The sequence below is a fragment of the Anas acuta genome, chromosome 16 (genome assembly GCF_963932015.1).
Source record: "Anas acuta chromosome 16, bAnaAcu1.1, whole genome shotgun sequence".
Taxonomy (NCBI): domain Eukaryota; kingdom Metazoa; phylum Chordata; class Aves; order Anseriformes; family Anatidae; genus Anas; species Anas acuta.
Window position 1 is genome coordinate 8,309,919 of NC_088994.1, and position 20,137 is coordinate 8,330,055.

General features: G+C 48.7%; 2 protein-coding genes across 5 annotated transcripts in view; one reads left to right on the forward strand and one right to left on the reverse strand.

Annotated features, from left to right (window-relative positions):
• Positions 1-34: 34 nt before the first annotated feature.
• LOC137865669 (uncharacterized) overlaps positions 35-20,137 on the reverse strand; it is a 171,823-nt gene continuing 151,720 nt past the window's right edge. The window contains exons 7-9 of one of the 4 annotated variants that reach the window (XM_068700924.1): positions 4,024-4,183; positions 2,431-2,522; positions 45-1,913 (exon numbers count right to left, since the gene is read on the reverse strand). In XM_068700924.1, the coding sequence (XP_068557025.1) occupies positions 1,891-1,913; positions 2,431-2,522; positions 4,024-4,183 (275 nt within the window). In that variant the 3' untranslated portion in view covers positions 45-1,890. Of the gene's footprint in view, positions 1,914-2,430; positions 2,523-4,023; positions 4,184-12,979; positions 16,364-20,137 lie in introns of those variants that run through there. The other 3 variants (XM_068700927.1, XM_068700925.1, XM_068700926.1) reach the window with 3 other exon arrangements.
• CEBPB (CCAAT enhancer binding protein beta) lies at positions 8,890-10,702 on the forward strand. Its single transcript, XM_068700921.1, has one exon. It carries the CDS (start codon positions 9,176-9,178, stop codon positions 10,157-10,159), a length of 984 nt encoding a protein of 327 aa, XP_068557022.1. The 5' UTR covers positions 8,890-9,175; the 3' UTR covers positions 10,160-10,702.

Here is a 20,137-nt window from a genome sequence, read left to right on the forward strand (position 1 = left end):
GTCCCCCTGTCCCTCTGTCCCCTGTCCCCACAGGCCCGCCCGCCCCCTGGCGGCGCCGCTGCCCGCCGAGGTGCCGCCACCCAGCGCCAGACGGGGCGGGGAAGCGTGCGGTCATCGGCGGGTGCAGCCCTGAGCGCCTCCCTGGGCGCCCTTCTGCTCCTTGGGGCACCCAGGCTGCCGTCCTGCCAATCATGTTGGTTTTCTTCCGTGCCAGTAACATTAATTTCGGTCCCTTTATTTGGTAATCAGGCCTGTGTTCCTTAACAGACACTCACTGAGGTACGCTGGGCCCCAACAAACACATTCCAGCACGGAACACGAAGACAGATAAACAAGCCCCAAGCGATGTTTAAGCACTGCGTCATGCCTGTTATTTTTTTTAAACATATTTATTTGATGATCAAATAAAACGGCTTCAAAAAATAGAAGTGTTTCAAATAATTAAGCAGGCTCCGTTTAAATAATTAAGAACAGATTCATTTAGAGAGGGCAAAATGCTGAGCCAGATGTCTGTCTAACTTGAAGGTTGTGTCCCCGCAGGTGATGCACCATGAGGGATGAGACACGTCACACCTGGACAGCGAGGCACACGTGGTGGGAAAGCACAACCTGGGCTGGTGCTGGCTGGGCCTGGGGCTCGCCTCCCACCCTGACGGCTGCACTACAGCAAATCACACCCACCAGGGGAAACGAGGTTCCTGTTCCCTCAGGGGGGACATGTGGGCTCCCCTCCAGACAGCAGGAGAGAAACACTGCTTGTGACCAGGCTGTTCTGTCCTGGAACTTCACAGAACTGAACAAACCTAACCATCAAGGAACTGCTCCACATTGTCACTTAGCAGTGTGCCAAAATTACCATGTCTCTGGAGCAGGTTAAGAGCCTCCCAGACTCTGCCATGCTGTTTGAAAGATCACAAATTGATTATTATGAAACATATGCTCAAATTATCAGTTCTTAATGAAAAGCTGGTTCAGGAATTCAATGAGTCCATTTACTGTATCAAAAGTTCTGGAAACTATAAGTGATGATTTGCTGCTGACAAAAGAAGGTATTTGTCTGAGGGAGGATTTCTCTGTGTTTTTTATTAATTGGGTAATAAACCAATTAAAAGGCATTAGCTTGGGGTGCCTCAATTTGTTGGACTGGGCTCTGTTTAGACTGAGTGATGGAAACAGTCTGGCATCAAGGGATACTGATGTTTTCATTAGACATTTACAAGGTTAGGCTGCTCTGATGCTAAGGAGTTTTCTACGATACTGCTAGGGTCACAGTGACCTCGACAGTGTTAGTGTGGAAGTGGTATAAATGTGAAGGAATTAATGTTGTTTCAGTAGGATATGGCACCTTTAAATGTGTTTTTGAGATATGTGACCATATGCCTCCATTACAAACGTGTAAGCTAGATGTAAGATATAAACAGTTTTATATGAGGTACGGTTCTTGGAGGGTTTGCCAAGATACCTTCAACATCTGTTAATCTTCTTGCTTTGTCAAGGCAATAGGACTGTCAGTATGAAAAAAGCAGCAAATTGCTAGCAAGCTTTGGCTTTGAATGCATAATAACGTTCTCCTGGAAAATGGTTTTTAGTTTTGTCTTGGTATCTGCCAGAGTAAAGCTGCATAGAAATGTCAGTGTAACTGCTTAGAGTGAAACCTAGCCAAAGAAAAAAGGTGCTGTTGCAGCCCATTTTAATCTCAGTTCATTGCGACACGGCAGAAGACCATTGGGGAAAGGGTTTGGTCCTTTCCTAGTGACAGACCAATGCTCAGGACACATTTGAAGAACATTCTTTCCTCTAACATTAATTGAGGAGGTGGGGGAAGTGGTAGGTTAGTTCATAGACTCAGGTTATGACTGTGTCCCACGACACAGGGGAAGCCATGAGGATTCAGCATTGCATGAGTCCAACGCCTTTTTGAAATATAGAAAAATAAAATAAAGCGAATTAAAGCGATGCATCAGACAACATATTGGTGACGTGGTACAGTGTCAGTATAGTTAGGACAACATTGTTGAGATTCTGAACAGAAATCTGTATTAAAAAGGTAATTATGCAGTAAAATCTTGATGCTATTTGGAGAAGATGAAGACTGTATTGGCAGCACATCATAGACCACATTACCATAAAGAGGCCTATAACAGAGCTAAATCCCTGGCTGCTTTATTTAAGGGTAGCCTATAGCCAAGCCCCCGCAGTGCTGGTTGTATTCAGCTCCCTGCTCCGTACTGTGAAAGGCCCCGCTGTGCACAGGTAACCTGGGCAAGGGCAACCTGCCGGCTCCTGGTGGTGCTGGGGACGCACAGGGAACAGGCAGCAGGGACAAGTTCTCTCCAGCTTTGTAAAGTCTGTCAAGACACAGCTCCGGACGACAAAGAGCAGTGTGTGCCCAGCCACGGCAGGGCTCGAGACCCAGGGGGTTCAACTCACCGCGCTGACAAACCACGTGCAGGGAGTCGGGCGAAGAAGTTCTGAGAGCAAATAGAGTCCAGCTCCACTCTTCTCTTGCCTTGCGGCTGTATCTGAAAGAACAAAGAGACTCAGAGGGTTGTTTATGTCCCTCTCTGAAAGAATAGAGACTTGCAGGGTTGTTTTGTGTTGTTTATTTTTGAAAGGAGACCAGCAACACAGACACGAGCCACGTCGTGTCGGGTCGCCTCTCAGTGCACCAAGCCGTGAGAAGGCTTTGCAGGGACTTTATGTCCGCTGCCCTGAGGGGCCAGACACTCTGCCGGCTTCTCTCCCCTCAGCCTGCCCTGGCTGCTCCTCGCCCCGGCCCAGGACACGGCCAGGGCCGGGCTGAGGGCGCTGTGGCCCCGCTAGGTGGCGGTACGAGCCCGGCCCTTGGGGCTGGGCCTTGCACCGTGCCCGGGCTCGTACCGCCACCTCGCGGCCGGGCCGGGCCGCTGGCTTCACGGGTACAGGTGAGGCCTGGGCCGCCGGCCCTCGGTTCCAGGCTTCCCCTGTTTGGAAAAGCAACGGAACTTGTAAATAAATAAAGAGTAAAACCCACACAGAACAGCCCTGCCCCGGTGACGGGTCCTCCTCAGAGCCAAAGGGGAGCGTGGGGCTGATGTCCCCTTCCAGCTTCTGTGCCTGTCTGCCAATTCGGCTATGGCAGGTGTCACCTAAACAAGGTTTCACGTGTTCTTCATTAAAGTAATTATCTGGTCTTTTATCTGCCTCCTGTTATCACCAGCTGCAGACTCAACAGCGTGCTGGAGAGGCGCAGAGTGCAGCCCTCACAACTGAGGCTGAGTGGTGGCAATGATTTTGATTTATAGGGCACCAGAGGTCCTGGTGGCTGTGTCACCCTGCGAATTCACAGCAGCCACCTTGCCTCGTTTCTGTATTTCCCCCTTACCCATCTGTGCCCAAGAGCCGCCTGCCACAAAGATCTGGAAGCCGTGTTTGAACACAGACCCCCTGCTCACACAGCACTGAACGGGGCTGGCTGCAGTGCACAGCAGCCAGAGTTCAGACTCGTTTCTCTTGCCTCTTACCCTCACTTATGCAATTCTTCCTAATCCGTGAGGCACGAAGGGAGCAGAAACTGGCTGCAGCTCCCTTGCTGGACTCTCTGGCATGGGAAAGTGTCAGTGGGTGGGAGAGCTGGAATAGCCACTCCTACGGCTCCCTTCCAAAGCCATAAATGCAATGATAGGGAGATGACTGGCACCCAGAAACGAAGCGTGTGGAGGATGAACACGGCGGCTATCCCCACCTGGTGCCCAGGCCATCGAGGCCAGCCGCCAGCTGACACAGACCAGCCCGGGGGCTGCTCCTCTACGCCAGCATTCACCACCAACAAGTCCTAACTGATCCCCTGGCAGCCCCACTTACCCCATGGTGCTCAACACAAGAGCAGCTGAATAAAAAGTATTTGTAAAGGCTGGGGAGCATTGATTTAATGATTTAATCAAAAATCTGATAATTCTTCATTGAAGCTCACTCTCCTGTCAACCCAAGACTTCCTTCGGTTTACCTTACCCCCACCAATACACACCCTGAGGTTCCAGTTACCTGGCCCCATCTTCAGGTCCTCTGAATCGTTCTCCTCTTTTAAAAAATTTCCTTAATGTATCACTGATATCTATTCCTGGGAACTCCTGACACTTGTCAGGGTGCCCTAAAAGGGTTAGATTCCTGTTTCCTTGATGGATTTTTTGAAAGTCTGAGTACTCTAGAAGAAAAAAAAAAAAAAAAAAAAAAAAAAAAAGGATTAACATGTGCTCTGCAACACATTCATCAAGCTTGGAGATTATGATTACCTAGGAAATGTGAGACAACCATGGAGAACCTCTGGAAAGTGGAAAGTTAGTGGACAGCAACTTCTCTACTTTTTTAATTTATTTGGGGTGGAGCAGAGGGTGGTGAGGGTGCAAGGAGACAGGCTACTCATAACACACAGAGTCACCTCTTACTGTCCCTGCTCAGAAAGAAAACCCACATCTTGCCAGCCAAATGACTTCAGTACAGACTTTGCAACACAGCGCTGGCGCCTAGGGCTTCTGCTTTGTCACTGCTCCCTTCCATGGGCATTTGTGTGCATTCAGACGCCCCCTCCTTTTCTTTCCTCCACAGAGCTGCAGAGTGGGTGCTCTGACCTCCAATTTGCTCTGGAAATTTTTCAGAGTCTGGTAGGGGAAGGTATTTTGCTCATGTTGTCCCACTGGCTGGAGGCAGTGGTGCCAATCTCCAGGTGTCGTCTCTGCAGCCCTCGGTAGGGCAAAGAGCAACATGTAGATAAAGAGGGGATTGAGCAACCCAGCACTGCAAAGGCCAAGCATGCTAGGTCAGAGGTGAGCAGAAAATCAGCAGAAGACCAACAAATACCCGAGCATCCCCAAGTCACATGGGAACGAGGGGTGAGGGAGCCCTCGGGGAAGGGGAGGACTCTGGTCTGTAACAAAAGAACCGAAGGAGGCCAGGAGACACAGCCTGCAACCCGCCTGGGGAGCTCCCTGCCACTGGAGACTGCAAGGCAGAGTACCACAGCTGCGGTTTAAGAAGAGAGGAAGGCATGTGGCAATAGTTTTTTATGTTAAAATGAGGCAAAGTCTCCAGCCTGGTCTAAGAGCTGGGGGAGATGGAAGGAGAGCCAACCTCCCTCAGTTGAGACATTGTCTCTGCCAACCTCTCTCTGAGTTGAGACATTGTCCCTGCCTGACATTTCATAAATGCTGGCTTTTTTGTTGTTTGTTTGTTTGTTTTTTAACAGCGGAGAAGAGCAAGTTGAAAGCAATAGATTGAAATCTGGCGTCTGCCAGGTACAACTTATGAGTCGTTGCTGGCAGAAGGTGTGCGGCTGTATAAAGAGGGACCTGGGGCTAGGAAGAAGTTAAAAACAGCGCACACAACATGCTCAGAAATAAATTTCAATTTTACTTCTCTATTTTGCAGCTTTTATTGCAACATTGCTCAAGCTGGGCTTTCAGGCAAGGTCACATCCTACCCCCTGAGACCTTCCCACACCACCCCTGTGCTCTCCCCCAGTGTGCCCACACATGGGGACACCACTCTGCTCTGAAACCCTTCACGTTCTCCTCTCTGCTCACCTTGAGCATACCACCTACATCACCTTGTTCACTGCTCAGCTTCTAGCACTACCCTATTGCTTCTTTGCCCCTCTTCTGCCCCTCCACATCGCATTTCAGACTGCAGGTCTGTGGGTGAGCAGCTGTGCTCACACTGGGTTTTTAGCATGATGGAACCTTGATCTTATCAATCTGCTATGAGCTGCTGCAAGGCAAATAATACTTGAGACGGGTCTATAGCAAGAAGCATAAGAAATTATAGACAGCCTCTATCTAGAGTACGAACCCCAGCCCACAGACCTTCTTAGAAATGCTTCAGTGTTTGATCTGTGACCATTAAACTAATAACACCTCCCCAAAGTGAGTGTCCTTCTAGGGACAGCTGCTATAGACCTGGAGTGTGGGAACTGGAAAATTTGCAAGAAATCCTAGAAAAGGAGACAATTTCCAGGAAAAAAAAAAAAAAAAGTCTCTGCAATGCTTTATTGTAGGTCTGAGCCTGCAGCTGGAAATGTGTGGCTTCTACAGCACAAAAGGGAAACTGGAGAGCAGAATAGCAGAATTTAATTCATGACAGCACTGAGCAGTGACAATGAAATTCTTTCCTCCACTTTGCCTCTTTTCATATCCTTGTCTTACCCTTCCAGTATCTATATTGTTTCACACGCGAATAAAGAGGAATCTGGATTTTATTGCATCAGAAAAACATCTTTTGCTGCTCAAAAATGTTGATGTTCTCACTAAGTAATTTGTGAGTAATGCCGTCTCCTTCCCCAACTGACTAGTTCTGAAAAACTAAATCATTAAATCAGTAAAAAGAGGGTGCTTTTCATAGAAATGCTGCCTTTCTGCTGCAATCTGCTCTGTCGGGAGACCTGTTACAGAGAGTGAGGCCAGTGCCCAGATCCCTTCACCAGGAAGGTCTGCATCTCTCTTCCTATCCAGGCACCTCTGTGTGGAGAAGGCTTTCCAGGACCATTAGCAGCCTCCGCACACCTGGTCAGGCCAAGCCGTGGCACTTGCAGGGACGGAGCTCGGTGTGCCAAGACCTCCACCCAACCCTCTGTGGTGCGAGCTTCACCCTACACCTGTTCCCATTTCAAAAACCCCATTTCTGGCCATGCATTTGTTATGACAAGTGCAGAAACAATTTAAAAGAGACTGGAGTTAGCTCAAAACCTGCTTGCCGAACGTTAGGGTTTTGGATGAGTGGTTAGTCCCGCCAACAAGGTTCCCATGAGAAGCTGAGAATGGACGTTGGCTCCGTGAGAGTGGATGTTGGGATTTGAGGTGAGCTGGAGGAAGTTTAAAGAGATCTCGGTGCAGCAGGGAGGTGAGGGGGGAGAAGGGAAGGAGGGGACAAGCTGGGCATCCAACCTCAATTACCACTCCGGCTGACGTGTGATCTCAGTGACTACGGGATTACTCAGCACTGGCCTGGAAAAGGAGGTGTGGGCCACACCATCCCTGATATAATCTATTTCACATGACAGTTGCACAGACGTTTTATTTTGTTAGGGAAGATCAGCCTGGGCGGGAGTACGGCTTTCTGCCGCTGAGCTGCAGGGAACAGGGCAGAAATTCGGAGAGGGCAAACTCAGATCTCCACGAGTGTCTTGAAAAAAAATGCCCACCAAATTTATCAATCAGTTTTAGCATTAAATTTTAGCCAGTGGCCGTGGCAACCCGTCGGGGTAATGCCAGGAAAAACCAAACAGGCGTTTCAGCAGGAGACCTTCTGCTTGTGGGTTCCCGAGCTGTTTTGGAGGTAGGAAGCGCATGAGACCGATTTTCAAGAGTTCAGTTGCAAGGGCCAGTTAGGGCAGCCGCTGGATGTAACTGCCAGATCAGAAGGCAGGATAAAGACAGAACGAGAGGGTAAACAGCCAGAAGAACAAGCCCCGGCTCCCTGTGACTTGCCAGTATTTGCACCCAATACAGATGTTTGTGTTTAGGAAGGTATGGGCTCCAGCTACAACCTCCAGACCCAGATCTCTGGCCAGGCCCAGCTCCAATTTAATCTCTGGTGCATTCACCAAAGATTAACTTGGTAGATAAAGATGGAACTAGAAATATTTGAAGCCTGAAAACCAGTTAGGGTACTTTTGTTATGGAAAGAAAAATCCCTTTAAAACGCGAGAAGAAAAGGCAAAGAAAACTAAAAAAAAATGCAAGAAAGACAAAGTGTGATGGTCCACTGGCTGATTTCTGAATTCTTCCTCTTTTCAAAGTTCTGAGGTTTGAACATTATGAACAGTTGACTGTTTGAATCGTATAATGCAATACCTGTTCCTCTGGCTTAACGTTACAATATTTCCCACACCGCAGGATTGCTTCACATTATTCTAAGAGGCAGTGTCATTTTCCCTGCAGTGCTAGGTCTTCTTTACTGAGGCGAAGGACACTCCTACTTCCTTTAATTATATGTTTTGTTTTAAATTAATGTCCTTTATTCTGGCGATGAATCACCGGCTTGTAGACAGGTAAATGTGGGAGTAAGAGAGTGAAAATATAAGTTTGATTCCCAAGGTGGGTGTCTTTAATTAAAACGGACATCAAGATTCAGTCTTCCTTCCCAAACTTACCCTGCCATTCTGCAGGCTCTGGGCTCTCATGTTGCCGTGCACGTACCGGCCTGCTTCAGAGCCGCCTGGGTCCCCTTTGGGTCCAGGGCACAGATCCCCTACCGTTTGTGTACCCTGACAGTTGCACCACATCGTGCAAAGTAAATACGCCGAGACAAACTTTAAGGCCACCATCCCGGCACGAAGGGCTGGGGAGGGGAGCTGTGGCTTTGCTGTGACTGCTCCAGCGGCGAGCAGGGAGCCCGGAGCCGCTTCTCCCTGCTCCCTGCCGGCCCCTGGACAACGCCGCTGCGCTCCCCTGCCCGCGGAGCTGCCGCCGGCTGTTCCTCCCCCGAGCACCGCACGGCGAGCACCGCGCTCTGCCCTCCGTTCGCAGCGCTCCCCCGCTTTGCCAAAAGAGCTTGGAAAAAGCCAAACCAGCCAGCTGAATAACCCCTCGCTGCCTGCATTTCCCCGGGGGCAAACCGAGCCCGGCGGGGCGGGGAGCGCTGCACCCCTGCGTCCCCAAACGCGCGCACCCCGCAGGGTGCGGGGCTGCTCCGCACCCCCCCGGGGCCCATCGCTGCCCCCTCCCCGGGGCCGGGCAGGGAGCGGGGGGCACCTGCGGTCCCAGCCCCGTCCCGGGCGGTCCCGGCGGCGGTGCCGGCCCCCGCAGCCGCTCCGCACCCGCTCCGCACCCGCGGGCCGGGGCCGGCGGCAGCTCGGCGTGGCAGGCGGCCAGGCGGTGACGCGCCTGTTGCTATGGGATCGGCCGCCCCTATAAATAACCGAGCGGAGGAACTTTCCTAAGGCAGAGGCTTTTAGGACGCGGGCCCCGCAACCAGATGGTCCGCAGGAGAAGCGCCAGCTCCAGCCGCAGCACCCGGAGCGGCAGAGCCCCGCCGAGCCGCAGGGACTGAGCCGGCGCCGGGGGGGGCAGCGCAGCAGCCGCGGTGCCCAGCGCCGGAGCCCGAGGCAGGGTCCGGAGCCCCCCACCCCGACGGCGGCAGCTCGATCCTCTGCCGGGGGGGCCCCCTGCGCCGTCTTCTCCTCCCCGCATCCCCCTTTGCTTTCATGCAACGCCTGGTGGCCTGGGACGCAGCATGCCTCCCCATCCAGCCGCCCGCCTTTAAATCCATGGAAGTGGCGAATTTCTATTACGAGGCGGACTGTCTGGCTGCTCTCAACAAGCTGCACCCGCGGGCGGCCGGGGGCCGCTCCATGACCGAGCTGACCGTAGGGGACCACGAGCGAGCCATCGACTTCAGCCCCTACCTGGACCCCTTAGCATCCCAGCAGCCGGCGCAGCCGCCTCCTCCCGCAGCAGCAGCAGGGGGCAACTTTGAGCCTCCGTGCAGCAGCGGCGGCGGCCAAGATTTCCTTTCCGATCTCTTCGCCGAGGACTATAAAGGCAGCGGCGGCAAGAAGCCCGACTACACCTACATCAGCCTCGGCCGGCACGGCCACCCGTGCGGCAGCCAGAGCCACAAGCCGGGGGGGCTGCCGGGCTGCTTCCCGCCCCAGATCGTGGAGACCAAAGCCGAGCCGGTCTTCGAGACCCTGGACTCTTGCAAAGGGCCCCGTAAGGAAGAAGGGGGGGCCGGGCCGGGACCGGGGGGCATGTCCTCGCCCTACGGCAGCACCGTGCGCTCCTACCTGGGCTACCAGTCGGTGCCGAGCGGCAGCAGCGGGAACCTGTCCACCTCGTCCTCCTCCAGCCCCCCCGGCACCCCCAACCCCTCCGAGTCCTCCAAGTCGGCCGCGGCCGGCGGGGGCTACTCGGCCCCCCCCGCGGGCAAGAACAAGCCCAAGAAGTGCGTGGACAAGCACAGCGACGAGTACAAGCTGCGCCGGGAGAGGAACAACATCGCGGTGCGCAAGAGCCGCGACAAAGCCAAAATGCGCAACCTGGAGACGCAGCACAAAGTCTTGGAACTGACGGCCGAGAACGAGCGGCTGCAGAAGAAGGTGGAGCAGCTCTCCCGGGAGCTCAGCACCCTCAGGAACTTGTTCAAACAGCTGCCCGAGCCCCTGCTCGCCTCCTCGCCGCGCTGCTGACCCCCTTTCCCCGGGGCCGGCCGGAGGGGAGCGCCGGTGGCCGGCTCCCCGCTGCGCCCCCCCACCCCCCATGCCGGGGGAGCCCGGGGCTGGGGGCTCGCAGCGTGCCCCCGGGGCTCCCCCCGGGCTCGGCGGGGTTTTCTGCTCGGTTTGCTCTTTATTTACGCGTCGGCGGAGGGGCCCGGTGAGGCCGCCTGGGCGCGGGGGCGCGCCGGGGGTCGGGGGTCGGGGGCCGGCGGCCGCGGGGCTCTGCGGGCTGCTGGGCGCTGGGGGTATTTAACACAGCGAGAGGAGAGCAGGGCGAAGTGATGCAATCCTTGAAGCATGGCTGGGAATGCTGCGTACATGATGCAATCTCGTGTAACTGTCAGTCATGGATTGAGTAATCTGTTAAAGATGTTCCTACGTTTGTTTTTTTTTATTATAAAGAATAATCTATTTCTATAAGAAAATACATATGTATATTTTGGGATCTATGCATTCTTGCTACGTTTGAAGCATTAATGAACAATTTTAATAAACTTTATGACTAGGTTAAAAAAAGTAGCTTGTTTTATTTGGAAGGCACGTTTGAAGCTAGCTTAAAGGCAGAGCTGAAACTCTAGCTGCATCTGGCTCGGTGCTGTGATCAGGGAGCAGGATTTCTGTTGGTCTTTTCACTTTCTCTGTGACTCAGAGAAAAACAAAAACAAAAACCCCAAGAGAAAGCCAGCAAAGAGCAGGGCTGGAAGCTTCAGCCAGTTCTTGTTGCCTCATTTTATTTCCTCTAATCACTTGCTTTAGCTGCCGCTTGGGTATTGTGTGGGGAGGAGGTGGTTGTTTGGCGTTTTCGGATTTTGCACTTCTTGCTGTTCCCAACGTGTAGAGCGAGGTGTGCTGTCCAAACCGGGGCCGGTCCTTGGCAAAGTAACTCCGACTCTGAAGTGGGAGGGAGGAAGAAAAAGTAAGGGAGGAAGCTTTAATTAATTTATTTATTTTTTCCTTAAGGAGTTTCTGTTCTCTAAGCTATGATTCAGCCTTTCTTATGTTTGTAGTTTACAGGAACAAACATCAGAAAGTAGCATGTCTGTTGGATGCTGGTAACTCGGTCACTGCTCAGGAAGCTCTCCTGCAGCCGGCCAGGTGAGAGGCACACGAACAGCTCCCTTATCCTTTCTCTTGAGACATTTTCTGAAAAAAATGTAGATGGAGTTTCTCTGTTGAGAGGTGTTTGTTTCTGTGCTTCTGTGCTTGGGGGACAGTGGCAGATAAGCTGGGGGGCAGAGAAGGAGGAAGCTGGTGCTGGGCTACACCTCTGTTCCCAGGGGAGCTGGGGCTCTGCCTCTGATGGAAGGAGCCAGGCTCGGCACGGCTCCTGAGCCCCCGCTGCTCGCTGCCGCACGCAGCTCTGCGAGCAGCTAACAGTCCCGAGCTGGTTACGCGCAGGGAGTTGAGAAAATGATCAGCTCTTACTCAGCATTTTCCATTTTCCTGTTAGGCCAAATTTAAGCACTAAGTTTTTAAGTCGAGTGCCTCCGAACAGAAACTTCTTAACTGTCTGTGCTGTTGGACAGCTGAATACAGAAGGGCTTTTCTGGATCGAGCCAATGCATTGGAATTGGCTGCTATACATTCCAATGCAAAAAGCAGCAGATTTCAGGACAAATATCGAATTTGTTGTTTATTTCTAATGTTTCTCAAAGCAAAGCATGTTTTCTACCGAAAGAACTGTTGTGCATTTTCACACTTAAGATCATATCTTCCTCTGGCGGGGCAAACTCCCGGAGCTCTTCCTGAAATTTGTTGTGCGTCCCCTGCTCTCGCAGTGCCTCCGCAGCTCCTGCTAGGAGCTGGGCACTGTAAGCACGAAGTGTTAGACCTGTTACAGATTTCTGCTGTTTTAATTCGTACAGCACAGTTCAGTTGGTTTTATGAGACCCTAAGAATAGATTTTCTCGGGTGAGCTAGCTCCTGCACCGGCTTGACTCAAGTTCTTGCAGGCAGGATAGACGTTAGATCTTGTCTTGACTGTCCCTCGTGACGCTGATTTCTCCAGCCTCCTGTGGCTGTTTATTCTACTATTCTTCTAGTTACGAAACTTATCCACATCGTTAGATCCTATTTTCTTGTTGTGCTGTAGGCCATGTAATGTTACCCAAACTCACAAGCTGCGTTCCCAGTCGGAGCTGAGTGCTGCTGAGGGCAGAATTGCTGCAGGACTGAAGATGTCCTCAGATACATTTCTTTCTTTCTTTATAAATGACAAAGCTTCCAACAAAAGTTCAGTTTATGAGGGCTGGGAGGCAGGGTAGATTGAAAGATAAGATGTACTAAAGGTATTTATATTTGTTTAAATAATAGTCCAGTTTTGGAGATAGAGCTCTGTCAGGCACGAATGAGCTAATCCCCGTCCTTAAACTTTGCCTGCTCCAGGAGAGTCAGGGCAGCGCTGCTGCAATTTAAAGAATGTTTAAATTCCTGCTGTATTGCCATGTATCTCTTCATTTGGATTAAAGATCTCTCGTTCAGGAAGAAACCTGTGCAGCAATGAGTTTTTGTCAAAAGGACGTGGTTACAGAGAGGAAAACCGAGAGCACAAATGCATTGATTTTACACTAGTCTCAGAAGGAACCTGGAAGAGTCAGAGAATTCCTGACTCCTTCTTTCTTTATCTTCTGTCAGCTACAGAACTTACATTTTAGGAGCTTTCTAGCATGATTAAATGCATAGAGGTCATGAAATACCCTACTTTATAAACAAGCATATGAAAAAGCCCCTGGAATTAAAACATTTCCTAGAAAAAAAAAATGTTTGGAAACAGTTTGGGAAAAAGTAGCTTGGAAATGAATCTGAGCACTAATTCTAGTACTAAAGCAGACAAAAGAGTCCAAATATTTTTTCTAATTACAGGGGTGGGGGTGGGGACATTGGAAAATCCCTGTCTGAACAGGGGCTTGGCTCCAAATATTGATATAGCTTCCCATTACAAGCAAGATTCGGTTGACTGAAAGCAGTACTTGGTGCATCTCAGTTGTCTTCTCACAAGGTTTCTTTAGCTTCTCTTCCTAAAGTGACTCAGGGCAATTTGCGGTAGGACTTTGCAGGCTACCTGCAGGTAAACCACGCCGAGGAGTTACGGCCTTTATGCCATGAGTCTGTTTTGAATTTTATGGAAGTTTATAAACATCATTTGGTTCGGGGTTGTTTTTCCCCTTTCAAATTGAATGCTACATTGACTGATTCATACAGATCTTTCTTGTTACTACCAAAATAACAGAGTTTCTTCCTATTTAGAAATAAGTCTGTAAGACCACATCCCTAGGACTGGCATCCAAAGCACCTAGCACCGTTTCATCATTTGCTAACATTCAAATTCAGTTGTGCTTAGTTCTGCAAAAGGAATCATATGTATAATTTTAAGCCAAAATATTTAAAAAACATAAGTATTATTTTGTTAGTGGGTTTTCTGTCTATTAATAGCAATTGCTAGCCTCTGCTTATCTGTCCAAAGCATGTATATCCCCATACAGCTCTGGCATTGTGTGGTGTTGCTCTGACACTTCGCCCGCTGCCTTCCCTTATTGACTCTTGGAAGATGCAGGAAAATTTACACTTGTTTCTATACTAATTGTTTATCTTCTATGAAATACAATCACCCAAATTGCACCAACGGGTTACTGGGCTGGGAGACTCGATCACATTTTGTTTTTTTCCTCATTCTTGCTATAGCCTTCTTCTATCAAAATTACAACCTGAAAAAAAAAAACTTTGTGAAGTGTTTACCTTTACAATTTCCTCACTAGACCAACTGTTATTGATGTGGATGTGTATGAAAATATGAAGTTACTCTCGTACTAGGTAGTTTTCAAGCAATGTTTCCTTAGCTGTGACAAGAATAAAAGTCAATGCAACTTAGTATCTGCTTTAATAAAGACAAAAATGTATATGAGGCCAAATTACACATCTTCTTTTGTCATTTATAATGGTATCACTTAAGATACAATAAGTATTGTCTTGCATTTTCCTGTTACTCAGAGCAACACAAACTAAACCACCACCAAATTAGACCAGCAGGGTTTTGCACTCGGTTTGTTCTGGTTAGAGATGATCATGTGGTGGATGGGGTAATGATGAATCTGCTTCTCTTTTTCCTACTAAGAACTAAGGAAAAAAAAAAAAAAAAAAAAAAACCCTCTCCTGCAGGTTAGCCTTTTTTTTTTTTTTTTTTTTTTTGCGTGTTTATCTCTGTGCACATGCTTAGTAGTCAGAATTTTAGGGCAAAACTCATATATTAATGTGAAGTGTTAAGAAAAATGTAAACCTATGCATGTATGTTGCAAGGATCCTAATACAATCAAGAAGTCTAAACGAAACTAGGCATATAATGAACTACTCCCACGGAAACAAGTCTGTTCTGTTTTTAACTACTCAGTAAAGTAAAAGTAGAACCAAGTGGCACTATCTGTACATTAAATACATGAGGGAACTGGCTCTTCTTTTGGGCGATGCACCCTGAACAGACTAGTGAAATTATTAAAAGAATGGAGTTCTACTTAACTATTCGCTGGGACCCAAAACATATTCTGACAGTTCAATCCTTTCAGCAGAAAGCTAAACTTTGTACAAGCTGTAAACTTGGGTGATATCCCGTGATTTTTGGAGGTTTCTGATTCTATCATGTGAACTGAGGCCTGCTTTGACCCAGCCTGGGCAGCTGAGCAGCGGAATATGTAAGCACCTGGAAATAGCCGCGCATTGACATCAGGACCATGTGAGATGAATGATGCAGTGTAAGCCTGATGCAAAACTACGTGAAATCCCAAGACAGTTTCTCTTTGCAGTGATACCAGACCCTGCAGCTCAGCAGCCGGGAGCACAACTGCTGTGGGATTTGAGTCCTAAGCCTCAGTAAAGAAGAGCTCTCAAGCTCAGCACAGCTCCGATTCTGATTTGGGTAGTTCTATCTACCGGGAAATAAAATCCCTTTGTGATTGTTTTCTTACCTGCTAAATTGTTTGACTGTTCTGTTTTGAATAAAGGGCTTTCTACCCCTCCTACAAATGTTGGTGGTTAGATGTGGATGGATGTGAAAAACAAAAGGGCTGGAATTCCCAACTCAGATAAATGGGTTAATAGTTGCTGAAACTAACTGATTTGTGTTTACAAGAGGGACACATTTGGTTCCAAACCTTCTGACTGGTTGTCACAGTTTTCACAGAGCAGAGCCAAATTTAACCCTCATTTGTTTTGAAGCCACCACAAATTTGGGGTATTTAATTCCAATAATATTTTCTAGCTAATTACAGTCTAAGGAAGGCTTTGATCTACATCATTTTTTTTGCCTTTCCCTGTCCCATCTGCTCCTGCCTCTGTATCACACATTACGTAGCTATCAAAGCACTTTCTCAGAGTCCAGCATATTTAAATCAGAGGCTTTAGTTAGGGCTCACAATTTCATACAATTTGCAGAATAATAAATCATCTCAGAACTCACACATTCCCTCCCTACAGCACACAACAGAAGTGCTGGCTTTGTCAGCAGACCTCGTTTTGATGGGCTTGAACATCATGCCAGGCAGAGTAAGGAGCCGAGTTTTTGATAGAGGCTACGAAAGCTTATGGTCCCTATCCCCACATAAAAGAAGCGCAACAGCTGGTTTGTTTTCTATAAATACCTTGCGTTTGCTAGTCCATTGCAACAGCACTTCATTAAGCCTGTGGTAGGTAGCTCATTGATGTTGTCTAGAAACTACAGTAACAGGAATCTGTCTCCTTCAAACAATGCAAAAATCCCTCTAATGCCTCATCCACTGACTGTGTTCCCCTCCTACATTAGCTCACCTGTGATCCAGGTCCACAAAAGTTTTGTGAGCTTGATTTATATTTTGTGTAAGTGAGCAGAGAGGCTTTGCTTTTAGAAATGAATGTCACGGTGACACGATGGGAAAATATTTCTGTGCAACATGATGAAACAATTACTTGGCTGAAGTAATTCAGGAAGGGAATCACAAGAACAAGAGAAAGTGCCTGGAGCCGGTTTGAGAAGCAGAAGGAGAGAGCACTGGTGGCTAGCTAGCAGAAACATTGTTTTGCTAATTTCCCCAGCCTCTGTCATCTAGACAATAACTCGGGGGTGGATGTTTCTGACTGCAATTCGCCACATTTCTCCGAGTCTAGGTGTCTTCCAGGGAACAGGGAGGACACGGATTCTGCCTCTATTGTTTTCTGAAATACAAAAGGACAGAAAGGGAACCTAGAATGTAATTCATCGAGATACTTAAGTGTGTCTAATGTTTAAACGTACAAGAAGCAGAACAAAATCTGTGGGATAACTTCGCACAATGAGATGAGTAGAATTACACCAAAAAAAAAAAGAGTAATCATCAAGGGGTTTGATTGCTTACAGGAATGCAAGCTGGACCATAGCCACTTATGCCTAACTTCTGCATGCAAGCTGGCTTTTACACCAGCTCAATGAAGACAGATAACTTCCAAGCAGCACTGTGGTTTCGCTGATGTGTTCCTGATGCCCACTCATGGTGGCAGAAAACATTGTTCTGCTCCAAGTTAAGAACAGCTCCGACTGCTGCGTTGAGTCCCCAGATCTGAAGGACGAGGAGGGGAGGCAGAAGGCCTTCATGCAGGACTTTAGCTATGGGGTTCGCAGTGTCCTTAAACACTTTCAAAGCAAATTATATAGCTGCAGAGTTAATGAATGCAGAACTCTGACAGAAATTAAGCAGCAAGGCATAAATACCGAGCTTTAGCGAAAGCATGAGAATGGAAGGACAGAGTTTCTGGTCCTGGTCCTCTCAACAGTTTATCATATATCTTTAGATAGTTAGCCCCTAAATGTACTAGGAACTGTGTGCACATATGTGCATCTCTAACGCGCAGTTGCCATAGCTGCAGGTATATTTGCCTATTATATATTTAGATCCTGATCTTACATATGTGCTTCATTTTATACATGTAGCTGCAGTGATTTCAGTGGAACTGTTATTACTCCCATGAGTAATGATAAATGCACAGATCGGTATTTACATGGATGCATTTACATGGATCTGTATATACATGGATCTGAGATCACTGTGTCTCTGGGAAGACTTTTGTGCCTTCCTCTGTTTTACACCACATGCCCCAGGAAATTTTGAGCACTTTCATGTCGTATATCCAATTTCTACAGAGCTACCCAGGCACATGGGCTGATCTGGCTATCCCCTCCCGTACAAAAGGTGATGATGGTGGCTTCAGCATTTTTGTACTCCTCAGGACAGAAGGAAAATATGACTAGTGGGACACTGCCTGTGCTCTAACAGCTACCAGTGGGTCCCAGTGTAACAAAGCACTTGAGCAGAAGCAAAACAAAGCTGAACACCAGCTTGCAAGTTTTGGATGTGCCAAGTGCTCTGCTGAAACACACCATTCCAGTCCCAGGCATGGATAGCTACCTGGCCTCTGGATCACTGCTGTGATGCAGCTGTGCCACTGGCACAGAAAACATGGCAGAAACCCTGGGTGTTCAAAAGATGCTGAATGAGATGCACCCAAATGGGCCAAAATGAATCCTGGTTTCCTCCTCCTGTGCTGAAGGAGCCCATTCAGTGTGTCTGCTGGCCGGGGCTGGCAAGCCACTGCTCCAACGCATGGTGTTAGTACCTGGCTGGTGATCAAAGCACTCTTAGGCAACAACCCACTCCACATCAGCAGGAGCCACTGCCAAGAACCAGGGACTTCTACAGGCTGGAAGGCAACTGATAAAGCAGACGCTGAGAAAAGCAATGATGCCTGCGTTGGGCAATCTGAGTGCCACTAATGGCTACTGGAAAATGTTATTTTTATTTTAGTTCTGCAATTGCATAAGACGGGTCTGCTGAAGACTCAGAGCGACACGGTGGTTGCACAGGGCTTTGCTGTTTGCTTTTTCTTTTCAGAGCATTTTATTTAGATGAACAGATACTCCCACTTTACAGGGGAAAACCACTACTCCTTGGTACTTCTCTTCCTCTGTCTGTACCGAATCTGGGTCAGCTGTGCCTTTCTCCAGAATTAGCTCCTGTGGATTTTGGCTTGCGGAGAATGAGGCACCTGGAATGGGTGAGCATGATGCAAACAAACCTGTTGCAATACAATCCTGTGCCTGGTTGCAGGGGATACGGTTCACAAGTGAGGCTGGCAGATTAGAAAGGGTTTGGCAAAAAGGACTAAAAGGCAGATCTCCATGGGGCAAAGAGGCTTTAAAAGAAGGAAGTGAGACCAACCAGCGCCTGGTTCTGGGAAGGCTATTGCAGGCTGTGGCAGTGATGGGAACTGTTTCCAACAGACACACTAGGGGCACTGAACTATTTTCTCACTGACCTCACGGTAACATGAAGTGAAAATTCTCCTCTGGTGGGTTTTGCCAAGTTTTTGAAGGCAAAGACTTATCCAATGGCTCCTGTTTTTGCATTGATTCACTAGCAGGTGCTCTTCTGCACGAGCCCTGCCAGAGCTTTATTACCAGAGGTACACTAACTATTAAACAGCCATAAGCTTACCCTGGTATTTACTGTAGGACTGTGCCTTTTTATTGCGCGCAGGGAGGGAACTCCCTTCTCAGCCCTCCAGGTGGTCCCTTCAGGGCAGGGTTGAGGCACTTTGGTGAGAAGGGGTGGGGTTGGGTGGGAGAGGCTTTCTTTGCTGCCCTACCTGTTCTGGGCATAAATTGAAATGATCAGTCTCTAAATCCTGCCAATTAGGCGTGCTTTACTGGCATTAGAGTCAGTTTACTGTGACAGGTAAAACTACAAGGTTTCTCTTAAAAAATAAAAAAAAAAAAAGAGGCAAAATCCTGCTTTAACCAGGGGTAGCAGAGGGCAGCAGCAGGTTGGTACCCAGCCGTCCCCAGACAGGCAGGAGCAGGGCAGCATTCTCCAGCACAGGGCAGCTCAGAGACAAACACCCCCTAAAGTGTCTGTGTCCCCTCCTCTAGCAGCGACTGCATCTCAGGGAGCCCACGGAGCAGGGGGACGCAGCCGGCAGCCCTCGGCAGCACCCCTCCTCTGCAATAGCTCCTCTTAGGCATTCAGTGCAGGATCAGAGGTGGGAAAAAAAAATACTGGCAATCCTTTCCTACGCTCCACCTGCCAACAAAGCTCCACCTACATGGGAGAGCAAAACGAGGTGCCTTTTACGAGACTATGAAACTGCTAATCAAGGTGGTAGCTGCGCTCTCAGGGTAGTGCCTTCCTAATCTCCTGATCAACAGATTCCTATAAGGAAGATGGCAATATAGACCTCTTGGGCTTATTAATTCCTGGTTTCTGCACACTGAGGCAAACACTGTTCTGTTCTTTGCAGGCTGCTCCCATTTGGAGGGTTATTTTGCTTACTCCAATGTCCAGAAATTATAGGGTTGGTTTTCTTCCTCAAGGAAAAGTTATCTTTGCAGGAAGTGCTCCTGCCTGTGGATGTACAGCAGAAGCTGACTTCATCCTCATGTGCAGTCAGAGAAGAGGAGGGTGAGGACCACCTCCCAGCAGCCCCATATTCCTTCCTTATTCTCACCATTTAGCATTTAGGCTCTGCTGGTGTAAAACAAGGATTTCAGACACCAGCATTTCAGGCCGTTGCATCCCTTGCTTCAAAACAGGCTTTATGCTGAGAAGGGTTTCTCATTGGCACTTGGGTAGGAAGTGGACAAATGGCAAAATTAATTATCCACGTCAAATACATTTAATAGTGCATAAAACTTGCCTGGGAGGAATGCTGCCTTTTACTCTCATGTCCTGGTAACTCTGACTGACTCTGCCTCCTGCATTCACAGCTCACCAACATCCACAGTTGTTTGTAACCAAATCACTTGTGCACAAATTTAGGACAGAAAAGCCCATTGCTATCAGCATTATAAATGCCGTGTGAGGTTCTTCCCTCTGACAGTTGCCGCAATGTCTTGAGGGGAGGAAAGGGGTAAAAGTGAGCTCCAAATAAGCACTTCACAGAACTTACACTCTGAGCTAA

Coding starts and splice junctions, on each gene's coding strand:
- CEBPB (XM_068700921.1), top strand. CDS start 9,176: ATGCAACGCCTGGTGGCCTGGGACGCAGCATGCCTCCCCATCCAGCCG.